Source organism: Chiroxiphia lanceolata, chromosome 18 (genome assembly GCF_009829145.1).
Source record: "Chiroxiphia lanceolata isolate bChiLan1 chromosome 18, bChiLan1.pri, whole genome shotgun sequence".
NCBI lineage: Eukaryota > Metazoa > Chordata > Aves > Passeriformes > Pipridae > Chiroxiphia > Chiroxiphia lanceolata.
Window position 1 is genome coordinate 266297 of NC_045654.1, and position 15073 is coordinate 281369.

At 50.4% G+C, this 15073-nt stretch overlaps 1 protein-coding gene across 2 annotated transcripts in view; it reads left to right on the top strand.

Annotated features, from left to right (window-relative positions):
- Nucleotides 1–15073, top strand: part of AIFM3 (apoptosis inducing factor mitochondria associated 3) — a 53699-nt gene that overhangs the window by 18393 nt on the left and 20233 nt on the right. For both annotated transcript variants that reach the window (XM_032706150.1, XM_032706151.1), the window contains exons 3-8: nucleotides 2682–2895; nucleotides 8720–8829; nucleotides 10249–10358; nucleotides 11387–11431; nucleotides 12406–12502; nucleotides 14527–14639. In XM_032706150.1, coding sequence (XP_032562041.1) covers nucleotides 2682–2895; nucleotides 8720–8829; nucleotides 10249–10358; nucleotides 11387–11431; nucleotides 12406–12502; nucleotides 14527–14639 — 689 coding nt within the window. The remainder of the gene's footprint in view (nucleotides 1–2681; nucleotides 2896–8719; nucleotides 8830–10248; nucleotides 10359–11386; nucleotides 11432–12405; nucleotides 12503–14526; nucleotides 14640–15073) is intronic.

The window sequence follows — 15073 nt, forward strand, 5'->3', positions numbered from 1 at the left end:
AAACAGTTTACTTTAAGGTCCAGGCTCTCTTCTAGCAGTTATAGGAAAGGACTGTCAAAGGGCTCGAGTGCGCTGGCCCCAGCCCCACTACCAATCAGATTTCAGAATTGGACTTGGGTTTATAAATATTTAATTTAAATGTCATTTTCCCTGATGGCAACTGAAGCAGTTTGCTGGATCAACTCAGGTGCTGCTGAGCCCTGGATTCCTGGAGGGATCATCTCTCGGGAATGCAGGTTTCAGGCCAGAGGGACACCCCATGTAGGAACCAAGAGTGATGAGAAGGGGGAGATGGGGGGATAAAATGTTGGCGAGAGGCAAGTGGGAATTGCCTCCCACAGAGGCAAGTGGTGAAGTGTGGAGCCTGAAATAGGAAGGGAGACGGCTTTATACCTCTTTTTCTTTTGGACATTTGTCCAGCAGTGTTAGTGAGTCCCAAGCAATGCCAAGTCACATACTGGTGCCAGAGACCTGCTGCTTCCTGCATATGTTTTTCTGACTGAGGAAGAAGTGAAGAGAGCAGAGCTACATTTCCGTCTTCATCCCTCTAGGTTCATATGCCCATGGACTAGTGAGCACTCCAAGTGCTCACCTGACCCAAATGTGCTCTGAAAATCAGAGCCCTGGGGCATCAGCCAAGTGAGACATGGAGATTGTTTCCTGCAGGGTGAATTCACTGATATCAGTGTCACTGCAGGGCTCAGAGCTGCTGGCTTTGCTGGTGCCAGCCTGGTTTCATCCTGAGACATGTTCTGGCTCCGCAGTCTGGCTGCAAGGATGCTCAGCCTAATTCGCTGCAGATAAATCTGATTGGCTATGAAATCATATGACATGAGCCTCCTGTTTCTTTGGCCAAAAGTATTTCACCGGGACTGGCATAAATGGGCATTCGTTATATTTCCTAGTTCTGTCCTCGAAAATCCATGTCTGCTTCTCCCAGTGCCCTAGGAAAGCAGTACTCATGGAGAGCAGCCTCTTCACTGGGTACCTGCAGCAGCTGGGCTGCTTCTCTAGAGCTCCAGGAATAGATTTGCATATAGCAGTATTGGTTTTTTTTAATGCATGGTGCTGGCCCTGTTAGTTTGCATTAACTCCTGCAGCTGCAACAGAGCAAGAGAAGTTGCCGTTTTCCGCTAATTCAGCATTCATACGTGGAAAATCACTTTCCTGGATCAGTACCCCCAGTGAATCCTGCCCTGGTGAGTGCAGAGATTTGGCTCTTTGGCAAAAAGCTACACCATCCCTTGCCCTGCTGAGCTGACACAAACAGCAGAAACTTGCAGGACTCCCGAGACAGCTGCCTGCTTCCAGCGCCTGGGCGGCCGTGGCCACTTGCTTTTCTCCCTTCCAAAATAAATGGCCTTCCCCCTGCCTTGTTCTTCCATTGTTCTCTCAATGTTCTTGCAGTAAAAGTTTTGGGACAACAGATGAGGCTGGAAAGACTCAGGGCCCTTCTCTTGCTGTAGGTCTTATTTTTACCCTCTTTTTTGGCCTTTCCTTAACCTCTTTAGTTTATGAACTCTAATTTTTATCTTCTGTACAGCTTTTCCTGTTCATGACCTTTATAAGATGGGGAAAGCTCAATGATCTCCTTTGTGCTTGAGACACTTCACCAATCTCTGGCACTTCCCTCTGGCTTGCTATAGAACTCACTGGGGTTTATTATTAATATTAATGGCTTCAGCTTTATGAAGTCCCTAGGAGATAAAGTGATGTTTTCCACTTTGTGATGTGAGAGCTCATCAGTGGCTTTCTCTGATGCTTCTGTGCCCAGTCTGCCTACCCCAGGCATGGGGCAGTGTGGGGGGGTGCAGCTGGGTGGGTGAGTGGGGAGGATGGGTGAGTGCTGCCCTTCAGGGAGCTTGGATGAACATAGATTGATAGAATGATTTGGGTTGGAAAGGGCCTTAAAGATCATCTCATTCCAGCCCCTTGGCATGGGCAGGGACACCTTCCACTAGACCAGGTTGCTCCAAGTCCCGTCCAACCTGGCTTTGAACACTTTCAGGGATGGGGCAGCCACAGCTTCTCTGGCCTGTGCCAGGGCCTCACCACTCTCACAGTAACTTCTGCATATCCTCACCTGGGTGACTGAGAAGAGCCCCTCTGTTCCCCACTGTCCTTGCTCCCATGTGTCCCTGGGTACCCTGGTCCCCAGAACAGGGATGGTTTGTTGTCAGACCTGTTCAGTGATGGACACATGAGAAAAATGGACCATCCTTGCTTCTGTTACCTAATGCTGAGGACTCACTCTACACTCAAAACCTCATATGGAAATAATTTTAGTATTTCTAGTTCTTTATTAATTGATCTTCATCTAATGAAGCAGCTTTATGCACCATGCAGCGTTGGCTTTCTCTTTCAGTTAATGTTACCTACAAACAACTAAAAAGGGTTTTTTGAAGTCTGCCTGAACCCCAGAGGCCTTGGCGTGCCTCACATAAAGCTACTTGAAGCTGTTTTCTGCTGAACAGAACAAGAACTGTGGCTGAGGGGTTGTTTTGCACCGATGACTCATGACAAGTTTGATATTAAATGCTTTATCTTCTCAGGGAAGCCAGCAAAAAATGTCTATTCTGATGTCTGTCAGCTCCTTTCCAAGTTCAGGGGAGGAGGGAGAGACAGAATGGCAGCAAAACTTCTGGCTTCATTTTAATGAAGGTTTCTGTTTGTTCCTGCAGTTGAAGTGAAAATTGAAGTTGTGATACCTGAGAAGGAGAGAAGCAAGGAGGAGATGTCACCCAATGGGAAAGCCAGCCCCCTGATCTACAAAGTCAATGGAACTGCCCGGCACTACCATCTCGAGGAACATCCAATTGCCAGCAATCCCTACCACAACGCAAAGGACATGGTGGAAGCATCTGTTTGCCATGTGAAGGACCTGGAGAATGGACAGTAAGTGCCTAAACTTGTTGCAGATAAAACTTGAGAGACCTTATAACCCAATCTGAACACCTTGTCTTATTTTTAGAGTTTCTGGAGATAATAGTTGAACTTAGTAAAATAAACATTTTTTTTAGTCTTAAAAAATTATGTCAGGGACAAGTGACAACTGTTTTTTACCAGAAGGTCTGCTGTTCCCGGCATGGCCTGTCCTGGGACGTGTCTCAGAAAGAGGTGGTGTTCTGTAGCAGAATTTCTCAGGAGGGTCTGCTCAGCTTGTATTAGCCAACCCAGACAATTTTTTATAAATTTATAGCCTTAGTGATTTTACAAAGCAGCACAAGAAGTCCATGGGGGGAGCTGATGGGGCAGGTCGTGTGCTCCATCCTGGCTGCAGCGCCTGGCTCTTCTAGCTGAGCTCATCAATTTGCTCTTTCACTAAGGATGCAGTTTTTCAGATCTTTTGCAAATGAGAACACATTTCAGCTGGTCACATTCACTGCCCTGATTTAAGAGTTTCCTGAAGTCCAAAAAGTGGCTGTCCCCGTTACTGTGCTTTACAGGCTGATGCCTCTTTTCTGGGGTAGAAGTACAGGTTCCATCAGGCTGATGACCGACATCTCAGCGGGTTCCATCCATGCGTGGAAGAAAATAGTTTGGAATAGCTTTTGTTCCAGCGAGGGAGCAATGTCAGGTGTGTGGGACACACCAGGAGTCTGGCAGCTGTTTGCTTTAAATTGAAGTATTGCCTGTAGTAATATCCTAGAATAATCCATGTACTACTGGCTACTTTGGGCTAAACTTTAGGGGCTTCATGGGCCATAAATTCTTCTTATTAGGTAAGTTCATCCAGGAATGAATTAGTTTTTTTTCATTGCAATGGGAATTTATGTATTAGACCATTCTACAGAGGGATGCACTGGACTCTCTTGGATTAAGTCTTCATGTGATGAGGAGCAGCTGCGGTCACTTGGCTTGTGTCCTGGTTCCGGCCAGGACAGGGTTAATTTTTGCAGTAGCCAGGAGGGGCCATGACCAGGACCCAGAGGTTATTCTATAACACCTCATGTCATTTCTGGAGGCAGGGGGAAGAAGGGATTCCTTCCAGTTGAGCGAGTGTGGCAGTAATGCTGGTTCTGAGCTGGAGGGAGTGTTTTGGGTAATGCTGGTCCTGTGGAAGGAGCAGTGGGGTAGTGTGGCTGAGATTGGGTCCAACTCGGTAGTGAGCATTTTTGTATGTAAATCACTCTCTCTTTTGTACACTTTTGTTACTAATATTGTTGCTGTTACTGTTCCTTTTCTTATCTCACAGCTGTTTTCCAGTAAATTGTTCTATCTCAACCGGTGATCTTTACCTTTTGTGCTTCCAGTTCTTCTCTCCAGCCAGCCACAGGAGGGAAGGGGGAAGGAGAGAAGGGAGCGAGCAGCAGTGGGTTTTTAGTGGGAGCACTAAATTGGGGAATACCATTCCTAAAACATGACAGCTTTTTCAGTCTGTAGAAGGAGACTGAGGGGAGACCTCATCACAGTCTGCAGCTTCCTCGTAAGGGCCAGCAGAGAGGCAGCACTGCTCTCCTCTTGTGTGACCAGTGACAGGACTCGAGGGAATGGCTGGAGCTGTATCAGGAGAGGGTTGGGCTGGATATTAGGAAAAGATTCTTCCCCCCAGAGGGTGGTTGGGCACTGAACAGGCTCCCCAGGGCATTGGTCACATCCCCAAGGCTGTCAGAGCTCAAGGAGTGTTTGGACAACGCTCTCAGGCACAGGGTGGGATTGTTGGGGTGTCCTGCTGCAGGGCCAGGAGTAGGACTTGATGATGATCCTTGTGGGTCCCTTTCAACTCAGGATTCTATGACTCTTCAAGCTCTGCTGAGCCCAGAGAAGTGCTGGAGGGCCATTGGGACCTGGAGGCAAATGTCCTCCTCCAGTGAGAGGTGGGGATGAGGAGACAGTGGAGATGCTCTGGAATGGAGGGCAAGCAAAGTGGCTGCAGTTTCTCCTGGGAGACGATGGGTAACCTGCTGCCTCCTGTGCAGGCGGGTAGTGACAGCAAGAGGACCCAGGGCAGAGCACAGGCAGCAACTGGAATTGCCTCGTAGATGGAGTGAAGCAAAAAGGGGAGACTACCCCGGGAAATACTGGTTGCACAGGGACGATACTGTTCCAGGGTCAAGATGTAGGCTAATGCCTGAACATCCGAGTGTCATGGAGGCTTCTGTGTCTGCTGACTTTGTGTTGGGGTGTTACTAGAAGAGTGTGCTCTGCTTTAGTGTCCCAAAGCAAGAAGGATGTAGGAAAATTAGGTTGGTTTGCCCTTGTGAGACCCCACCTGCAGTACTGCCTCCAGCTCTGGAGTACTCAGCACAAGAAAGACACGGATCTGCTAGAGAGGAGGCCACAGAAGTGCTCCAAGGACTGGAGCCCCTCTGTTCTGGAGACAGGCTGGGAGAGCTGGGGGTGTTCAGCCTGGAAAAGAGAAGGCTCCAGGGAGACCTTAGAGCCCCTTCCAGTGCCTAAAGGAGCTCCAAGAGAGATGGAGAGGGACTTGGGACAAGGGATGGAGGGACAGGACAAGGGGGAATGGCTTTACAGAGAAAGAGGGCAGGAATATTGGGAAGAAATTCTTCCCTCTGAGGGTGATGAGGCCCTGGCATAGGATACCCAGAGAAGCTGTGGCTGGCCCATCCCTACAAGTGTTGAAGGCCAGGTTGGACGGGGCTTGGAGCAACCTGGTCTAGTGGAAGGTGTCTCTGCCCATGGCAGGGGGATGGAACAAGATGGTCTTTAAGGTCCCTTCCAACCCAAACCATCCTGTGATTTTGCGATTCTATGAATAGATTGACTGGGAAGCAGGCTGTATGGTAGATGAAAAGATTTGGAGAGCTCTGCTGGCTGCAGGGAAGGTGAGGAGGAGCTGGTTGCAGCCTGTGAGAACACACATGGCTGCAGGTGGCCATAGCAGGGAACTCCTCAGCTAAAGCCTGGGCTAGGAACTGGCATCAGTCTGGGAACCGGGCCCACACTTCAGTCTTGTGTGCATCAGCTGCTGAAACATGCTACTGACTGTGGCAGTAGATGTGCCACCACTAGATATTTTAGATTGAGAATAGCTGTTTTCTAGCAGGCTGAGTCCATATTAAGAGAGAGGTGCTGTGAGAGGGTCCCACAGCTCATGTAAAGCAATGGGCTAGGACGAAGGAGTCCTCTTGCTTTGGTACCCAGAGGGATTTTCCAGGATGCTTCTCCCAGGTAGTGTGCTGGGCAGGGATGTGCGAGGGCACAGCCGCAGCACTGGCACTAGGGTTCAGGCACCACTGCATTGTCTTAGTGGAGTCTGCAAGCACAGGGTATGCTTTCTGCCCATTCTTTCTGGTACCATCATGACCTCAGCAGAACCAGTAAAAGGTACTGATGGATAAACTGGTGCTGCTGCAGCCAGCCAGCCTCCCAGCAGACTAAGTGGGGGGACAGTACCCATAGCTCTTGAGCAAAGGTCCTTTGCTGGCCAGAGCTGAGTTTTAGCTGATGCTTCCCAAGCGGGGAGTGGATTGGGGTAACAGGACAAATTCCCAACTGAGTAAACAGTTTAGCAGGCTGCAGGACAGTGTAAATAATTCTCTGGATTTCTCTGGAGTGAGTGCAGGATTGGAGCCTTGCAGGTGGCTGTGTGCTGCTTTGAAGACACCAGGTCTTGGTTTTGACTCTCTCAGCGCACACAGCTCCTTGGGTAAGCTGTAAACTCTTTCACTTATCTTATCTTCCCAGGGAGTTATGGTTGCCATTGAACAGGTTTAATCAGCTGAGGAATGCAGCAGGACTTGTACTGCTCTGTTCTGCTTGTGCTGAGGGAAGAGCTCCAAGTGCCAAGTGTCCTGCATGGAGAGCGGGCAGAGCTGCATCACTAGGGAGCAGGGCAGCCAAGTTACTGGGACAAAATTGCTTCTGAGGGCAGGTGTGATGAACTCTGATGGTTTTCGCCCATGATGGCAAGGAAATCAGGAAATTGACAAGAAAATTGGGAATTTGAGCATTTGTCATTAGGCAGTTGATGCTGGTGGAGCAGGCACCTGCCCAAAGTCTTGTCCAAGGTGGGTTTGAAGGTGTGACAGGAGTGCTGGTGGGCTGAGCCCCATTTTCATCTCCATGGAAACAGAGAGTGGGACAAGCGTCTCTGTAGCCCGGGTTTAAGTGGTGGGATAGAGTTGGGATGTTACCTGAAGAGGAATGAGCATGCAAAGTCAGTCCCATTCTTCCAAGACCCTGGAACTTGGCATGCATGAACAGCATTCCGGGATCACACTTGGCCAGTGGCCACCTTGAGCGCATGGGGTTTGCTGTGGGCACAGTGCAACGTAAGCAACCAGGATTTCCAGATAAACATCAAACTGTGTGGGAATAGGCTTTCTGGCTGGAAGAGGGGAAGTTTCCAGGGGACAGCAGCTCTGTGCTCCATGTCCAGCTCCCTGCAAAATAAGGACTCTCTCCTAGACCAGGTTGCTCAGAGCCCTGTCCATAGAATCTTAGAATATCCTAAGTTGGAAGGGACCCACAAGGATCATCATCAAGTCCTACTCCTGGCCCTGCAGCAGGACACCCCAACAATCCCACCCTGTGCCTGAGAGCGTTGTCCAAACACTCCTTGAGCTCTGACAGCCTTGGGGATGTGACCAATGCCCTGGGGAGCCTGTTCAGTGCCCAACCACCCTCTGGGGGGAAGAACCTTTTCCTAATATCCAGCCTAACCCTCTCCTGATACAGCTCCAGCCATTCCCTCGAGTCCTGTCACTGGTCACAGAGAAAAGAGATCAGAGCTGATCCTCATGAGAAAGCTGCAGACTGTGATGAGGTCTCCCCTCAGTCTCCTCCAGGCTGGAAAAAACAAATGAAGATCCATGAAGATTTCAGGTCTAACCTGAAATCAATGTCCAACCTGACCTTGAATGTTTCCAGGGATGAGGCATCCACCACTGCTCTGGGCAACCTGTGACAGTGCCTCCCCACTCATTGTAAAAACTTCTTTCCTATATGTAAACTAAACTGATCCTCTTTTAGTTTAAGACTGTTCCCTCTGGTTCTATCAAAAACTGGGAGATGTCAAAGAGAACCTTCCATGAGAATGGCTCAAGGTTTGTTTGCTCCTGTGCAGAGCAGGGCTGAACCCAGCAGCACTGAGGAGGTGAAGCCCCTTGGTGATTTAGGGCTGAGGCCTGAAGCCTGGTGCTAGGAGAAGGTTGCTGTGTGAGCTTCACTCTGCAAAAACAGCTGAGGGAAACATCAAGGAGGTCACACACAGGTGTCTACTGTTGTGAGGGATTTATCAGGAAAAGGTGACCCATGTTGTTGACCCTGTGACATGGCTGGGACCAGAGCACAAACCCCTGAGGTGTGGGAGGCAGACTCCAAGGGGCAGAGTCGCCCCTCCTGGTTTTCAACTCCGAGACATGTTGTGTTTGCTTTCGAAGACTGAATACAAGCCTGGCAGGGACCTGCTTATCCACTGGGGCCAGGAGGGGAGGTGAGGTTGCGGTAAAACCAGTTTGGGTTCTTGCTCCCACTACCAGCTTCCCCAGCAGCTGGGGAGGTGCTTTGGGCTTCCTCTTGACACAGTGATGGATTAAGATGCTACCACTCAGCTTGGATGTGCCCCATGCTGGGGACAACAGATCCACCTCTAAAACTGGCCTGGTGACAAGGACTGACCCACACCTGTAGTCACCTAGAGCAAGTTGAAGGAGGCAGGGAGCTGGCAGGACCAGGTCTGGGTTGTAGGGTGAGGGGGTGGCATCTGCTGTGAGGTGGATGCTCTGTCATCTTTTTCCATACTCCTCCTCCCCAGGATGAGGGAAGTGGACCTGGGCTGCGGGAAGGCTCTGCTCATCAAGGAGAGTGGTGAGTTCCACGCCGTGGGACACAAGTGTCCCCACTATGGGGCTCCACTGGTCAAAGGTCAGTCTGCATCCTGTCCTGGGAGAGCAAGTGGGGGCATCACAGGGTGGGCAAAGGACAGCCCAGTGTTCACCTAGCTGTGCTGCCGGGCACAGGGCAGTTCCATGCCACACACTTAGCATCACCTGGGCATCTTCTGGCTGGGGAAGGCATGGGCAGCAGGCTGGGGTTGCACAAACCTCCCCAGAGCACTTTGCCACAGCTCTGGTTGCAGTTGACACCAGCTACCACTGTTGGTCACAGGGCTGGGGCTTCTGCTAGTGACTGTAAATCAAAAGGAGGAATCTATTTGGGCTGATGAGATCCTTTCAGTAGCAAGAAGAATGTTCCTCATGTTATTGACTGAAGTGGAATGAGGTGTGGGGGTTTCCCATCTTGGCATTAAAAATATGCATCCTGGCACTTTCTCAGCATCGGCTTCAGGCAGGTCCCTACCCAGAACCTAAGCAGCAGCATCAGGCAGTGCTGGTCTGGCTGTGTGTGGAAGTGCATCACCCAAACTGAGGTTGGGAGGACTCTTTACTGGAAGTGGGACACTGGGGAAGACAGGAGAGCATTGTGCTGTGTGTCCTCTGGGCATCACTGGCCCAGCAGCAGTGCTGGCTGTAGCAACCATGCTCTCAGCCCCTCACCTGGGGCGAGAGCCAGTTGAGCAGGGCAGAAGAGCCCCATGCTGCCCTGGAGGTGAGAGTTCACCTGCCCTTTCAGAGACCTGTGGGTACATTCCTCAGACTGGCTGTCACACAGGGATCTCACTGGAGAATTTGCTGCAGCAGTAAGTGCAGAGGCTGCCCTTCCATCCCCACACGTGGTAATGATGACATATGGCGCTGCTGTGCCTCAGGCACAAGCTCAATACTGGTCTATGGCCACATGGTAGCCAATGCTCTGCCCCAGCACTGTAGCAGGGAAAGCTAAAGTCCAAGGTAGCAGCCTCTGAGCAAACACCTGGAGAAATGAACGCATGGCTTTGGGCATGCTTGTGCCTTCCAGCTGTGTGCAGGCACCTTGCTGTGTCAGAGTCTGCTCTGGAACACACATGCTCTAAATCAGTGATACTCTGAGGCACTGCCTGCTCTGGGTGCTACTGGGGCTTAAAAGGATGATGAGACTGTGGAGATGACAGCCTCATCCTGGTTGGAGATGGAGGCTATATCCTAGGCAGAGCAGACAACTTTGGAGCTGTGCCCAGAGACGTGGGGGCATTGCCATCCAGGGCATTTTAGAAGGGATTGCTCATGTAGGATCCCAGTTGGTCCCAAACAACTGAGCCTGTCCAATGTGCATGTTGAGAGAAGTCCAGTGTTGCCCATCCAGGTCCACATCAGCTGACATGTGTCCTGGAGGAGAGGTGTCATCCCAGAGAATGGCAGGCATCTGCAGGGCAGCATCAACCCTGCTCTACTGTGTTCCCTGCAGGGGTTTTGTCCAAAGGAAGAGTCCGCTGTCCCTGGCATGGAGCTTGCTTCAACATCGGCACAGGTGACATTGAGGACTTTCCTGGCTTGGATAGCTTACCCAGGTTTCAGGTGAGACCCTTGTCCTTGCAGCAACAGAGGAAACAGAGAATCACAGGATGGTTTGAGTTGGAAGGGACATTGAAGACCATCTTGTTCCACCCCCTGCCATGGGCAGAGACACCTTCCACTAGACCAGGTTGCTCCAAGCCCCGTCCAACCTGGCCTTGGACACTTTCAGGGATGGGGCAGCCACAGCTTCTCTGGGCAACCTGTGCCAGAGCCTCATCACCCTCAGAGGGAAGAATTTCTTCCCGATATTCCTGCTCTCTCTCAGTCAGAAACCATTCCCCCTTGTCCTGTCATTCCAGGCCCTTGTCTCAAGTCCCTCTCCAGCTCTCTTGGAACTCCTTTAAGCACTGGAAGGGGCTCCTTAGAGCTGAACAATTCCAGGCTGAACAATCCCAGCCCTCTTCAGGGCTACTCTTGATCCCTTTAGCCCCCAGCCTGGGTTGATGTTGTTGATTGCTCCAACCCACGTGCAGCAAGTATTTGGCCTCGTTGAACCTCCTAAGATTCCCATGGGGTCACTTCTCCAGCCTGCCCAGGTCCCACTGGATGGATCCCTTCCCTCTAGAGCATCAACCACACCACTCAAGATTAGTGTCACCCACAAAATGTCTCTTTGTTTTGGGGTAAGCAATGTTCTTTATGGCATGGAGCGAATGTTTTCCAAGGATGTACTGGTGTGGGTAGTGGAGAACAGCACCTTCACCTAGCTTCTTCCTCCCTTGCACCCACCCATGGGCATCAGACACCTCCTGTGACCCTGGGGGAGTAGGTGCCCAGTCTCGAGTAGGAGTGGGCTGGGAATGAGAAACCGTAAGTAAACCTGGGATAGAAATTAAGTTGTACACTGAACGTCAGTGCATGGTTGGTACGAGACAGGAGACATCCCACAGCCTTGAGCTGGGATGAGCCCTGCCATGGCCTGAGCTGCTCTTGCAGGCAACTTGCTGCCATTGCTGCTCCATTTGTTAGCTGTTGCCCAGAGGGAGCCCTCACTGTCCTGCAAACTGCTGCTGTTCTGTCACCCTCAGGTGAAGATTGAGAAGGAGAAGGTGTACATCCGAGCAAGCAAGCAGGTAATGGGCCACTGACATCCCAAAACCAAGGCTGATGCTTTTGGGTTTTGCTCTATGTGCATGGGGGTGGGGGAAATGCTTTTCCTTTGGTCCTGTGGCAGGAAAACCATGCCTGGGCAGAGGGATGTGTGAGTATCTAGCATGGGTGAACCAAAGGTTTCAGATCTTTCAGGTGTTTGTCCTGAACTTGTCCTATGTTTCCTTAAGCTCAGAGCAACTTTTAACTTAGTTTGCCCATGGAAACAGGCCTCTTCCACCAGCCTTTGGGCCTTGTCTGAATGTGGCTTAGTGATGCCAAAGGCCACCTGTTTTCCCTCTTGAGCCCAAACATCAGCTCCTGCTAGGGAGGAATCTGGTATGTGGGCAGAGAGGGCTCTCATCCCCTGACAGGATGCAGAATGAAGCCCATTCAGGCCACTGCAATCTTTCTTTCCATGAAAAGCCTTCTTTTGGTGCTCATTTGCATGTATATATGTGCAGATCCAGTGGCTCAGAGCCTGATGGATCCTGTAAGGGTCCAGTCTGGGGGATTGGACAAGTCCATCAGCTTTGGATATCAGGTATACAAGCTCTGCTCAGGTGCAGGATAAAATTCCTGATAGAACTTCTTCATTCTCACTTCATCTGTTGGTACAGAATTGCACAAGAATACACCTGGACTGCTTTTTCTGTTCCCCCTCTCCTCCCAGCTCTGTGGGGTGAGAGTTCACCTGCCCTTTCAGAGACGGATTGGATGGATTTGCAGAAGATGGTGGATTTATTTTAATTTAGTAACTTGTAAAGGGTAGTACACTGGACATTGGAATGTTATTTGGATGAGCAGGGGTTTGAGTCCTTGTTCAGTACAAGGACCCAGTTGTTCCCTTCCTATCCAAGCTGGTTTATGACACTACTGCAGTTGTCCCCATCCCTGCCTGCCCGCCCAGGTTAATGCTGAGTAAAGATAATGACTTTCCTTTTTGGTGGTGGCACAGGCTCTTCAGACACAGAAGAGGACAAAGATGATGGCAAAGTGCATCTCCTTGAGCAATTACAACCTGAGCAGTACCAACGTGCTGATCATTGGTGCAGGTAAGGATGGCATGTGCTGGGACCACCATGTGTGTCTCCTTCCCAGCAGGGGTGCAGGGAGCAGAGTGTCTGTGTGCTGTGTCACCCCCTCCTGCGTCCCTCCTGTGCAAAGGGTCAGACTAGAGGGTCTTCCCGAGTCTTTTTGTCCTACATGCTAATGATCCAAAGGTGCCCTGTGCTCCCATCTGTGGAGCTTTGTTGCTGTCCTTTGGAGTGGGTACCCTGAACCCTCTTCCTGCTACACCCTTCCCAAGTACATCAGCAACCCCAGATTTCCACAGCTAATGAGTGTAAAGTCCTCTCAGGTGTCCCTGTAATGTGGATACACTTTTTTCTCTTGGACCTTGTACATCACTGTCTCATCCGATTACAGCTCCAAAGTTCTCACCTCAAGGTGCTTCTCTGAAGATAAATTCTTCTACCTTCTCAACAAATATCAAATCCCTGCCAAAATAGCAAAACTGCCAATCTGTTTTTTATTTTCTCTTGTCCCGTGTTCATTTGTGTACTGCCATTTTTTTAGAAAGCCTGATGGGGTGAAGCCCATCTACTGAATTTCTGGATTGAATTAGATGCCAAGGCTTGACCACGTTGTGGTGAAATGGAGGGTGCTGGACCTGGGACTGCGAAGGAATGGCTGCTCCTGGCACATGGGTTGTTCTTAATGGATTATAGCCCCCAGGTCACCAAATCCAAACTGTAGAAATTGGGATCATCTAAGTTGCATCTCACAGCCTGAGCAAAGGGGAAAACCAGCCTAACTGGCTTTTCCGTTGCTGCTGGGTGACATTTTTCCCTTCCTTGTGCCCTTGTTGCCTGAAAGCTGGGGTGTAAAGTATATACTGCTCCCTGAGGCCAGCTGGAATGTCCTGGCGTGTGGCAGGACTGGACAGTCATCACAATCTCAGTGAAGTCACTCCACAGGCAACATTAGCCACTGCTGAAGGAACTTTCTCAGGCTTTACCAGCTACATTTACAGGTCTGTTAAAGACCAAAGTCTGTTTTGGTGGACGGGAAAGGTGATTTCAAATCTGGGGCTGTGGGGAGTGTTGGTAAGAGAATGCCATCCAGCCCTACAGCAAGGACCAAGATCCAGCCATGCCCAGCAGAGCTGAGGGCAATTGACTGCGGCCCCTTGCTCATGTGAGGGTCATCCTGGCGTCAGTGCAGCATCAGCTCTGGCTCAGCTTGCTCCGGGCTGCATGCACAGGATGTCCACCCACCTGTCTCTTCTACTGTCCCCTGCCTCCATCAATGGGAGCGTCCTGTTTAAGACCAAACCATGATACTGTCCAGGTCCATCTCTTTGGTGTTACAGAAATCATGTCCCTAGAAACACTTATTATCAAGCAAGACTTCCTTGGCTGAGAAGAGACTCAAGACTTCTCACCTGAGCTCTCCAGTCTCACAATTAGGCCAAGGAAGAAGGGATGTTCCCATCAGGCTGCCTGGATGCAGGGGAACAGCATGCCCCTAGGAAGCTTTTTGTTTGATTTAGCCCTTTTTTTTCTGTGACTGAAACAAGCAAACAAAAAACCCTTAAAGAAATAGCATGGGAAATGCTCTACAGTGAGTCACACAACCAACACTTTGGCTGTGGAGAAGGGAAGGCTCTCTGCCCTCCATGCTTGGCCATAAATTTACCAGGAGCTGGGTGTGCAGACCTTTCCCTGACTAAAGAAGTCCAAGGGTCTGAGCAACTGCTTCTGCCCTGGAGCTTGTGAGAGGTGTGTAGGCATTAGCAGCACTCCTCAGATGTGGTCTTTGTGGTTTTGTGACACTTTAGGGACAGACAAGAGGATTAATGGCACACTTCTTAGACAGAGGGTCCCTTCTCTTGCCTGCTGCATCCGCCCTGACCAGCTTCCTGTGTGAGCTGTTCAACTTAGGAAGGGCAGTGAAGTGAGGCCAGGGCTGGTGGAGATGGTGATTTTGGACTCAGCCCTGGCAAGTTTAGCAGTAAAGGGCTCAGATCTGCCAATGCCCCGTACACATGGCTGTCATTGGTCTCCTTCTCCCTTAGGGGCAGCTGGGCTGGTCTGTGCAGAGACCTTGCGCCAGGAAGGTTTCTCTGACCGGATTGTGATGTGCACAATGGACAGACACTTGCCCTACGACAGACCAAAGCTCAGTAAGGTTTGTATCACTCTGGGTATGCCATATTCCTCCCCAGTTTTAAGGTTTGTTCTAAGACTTTTCCCCACTGTTATTCATTGCAGCAGCATGGTTCTCTCTCCTTATTCATAATTTCTCTGTTTTCCTTGAATTTTCTTTCCTGTTTGTGACTGAAATATGAAACGCAGAAAAGGAGTTGTTCAAACTCTGAACTACGAGCGCTCCAGCACAGAAACAAGGGCGTTCTTCCCTGTGAGGGTGGTGAGGCCCTGGCACAGGCTGCCCAGAGAAGCTGTGGCTGCCTCATCCCTGGAAGTGTCCAAGGCCAGGTTGGATGGGGATTGGAGCAACCTGGTCTAGTGGAAGGTGTCCCTGCAGATTGGAATGAGGTGAGCTTTAATGTCCCTTCCAAGCCAAGCCACTCAAGGATTTATATGATTCTTCACAGGTCCAGC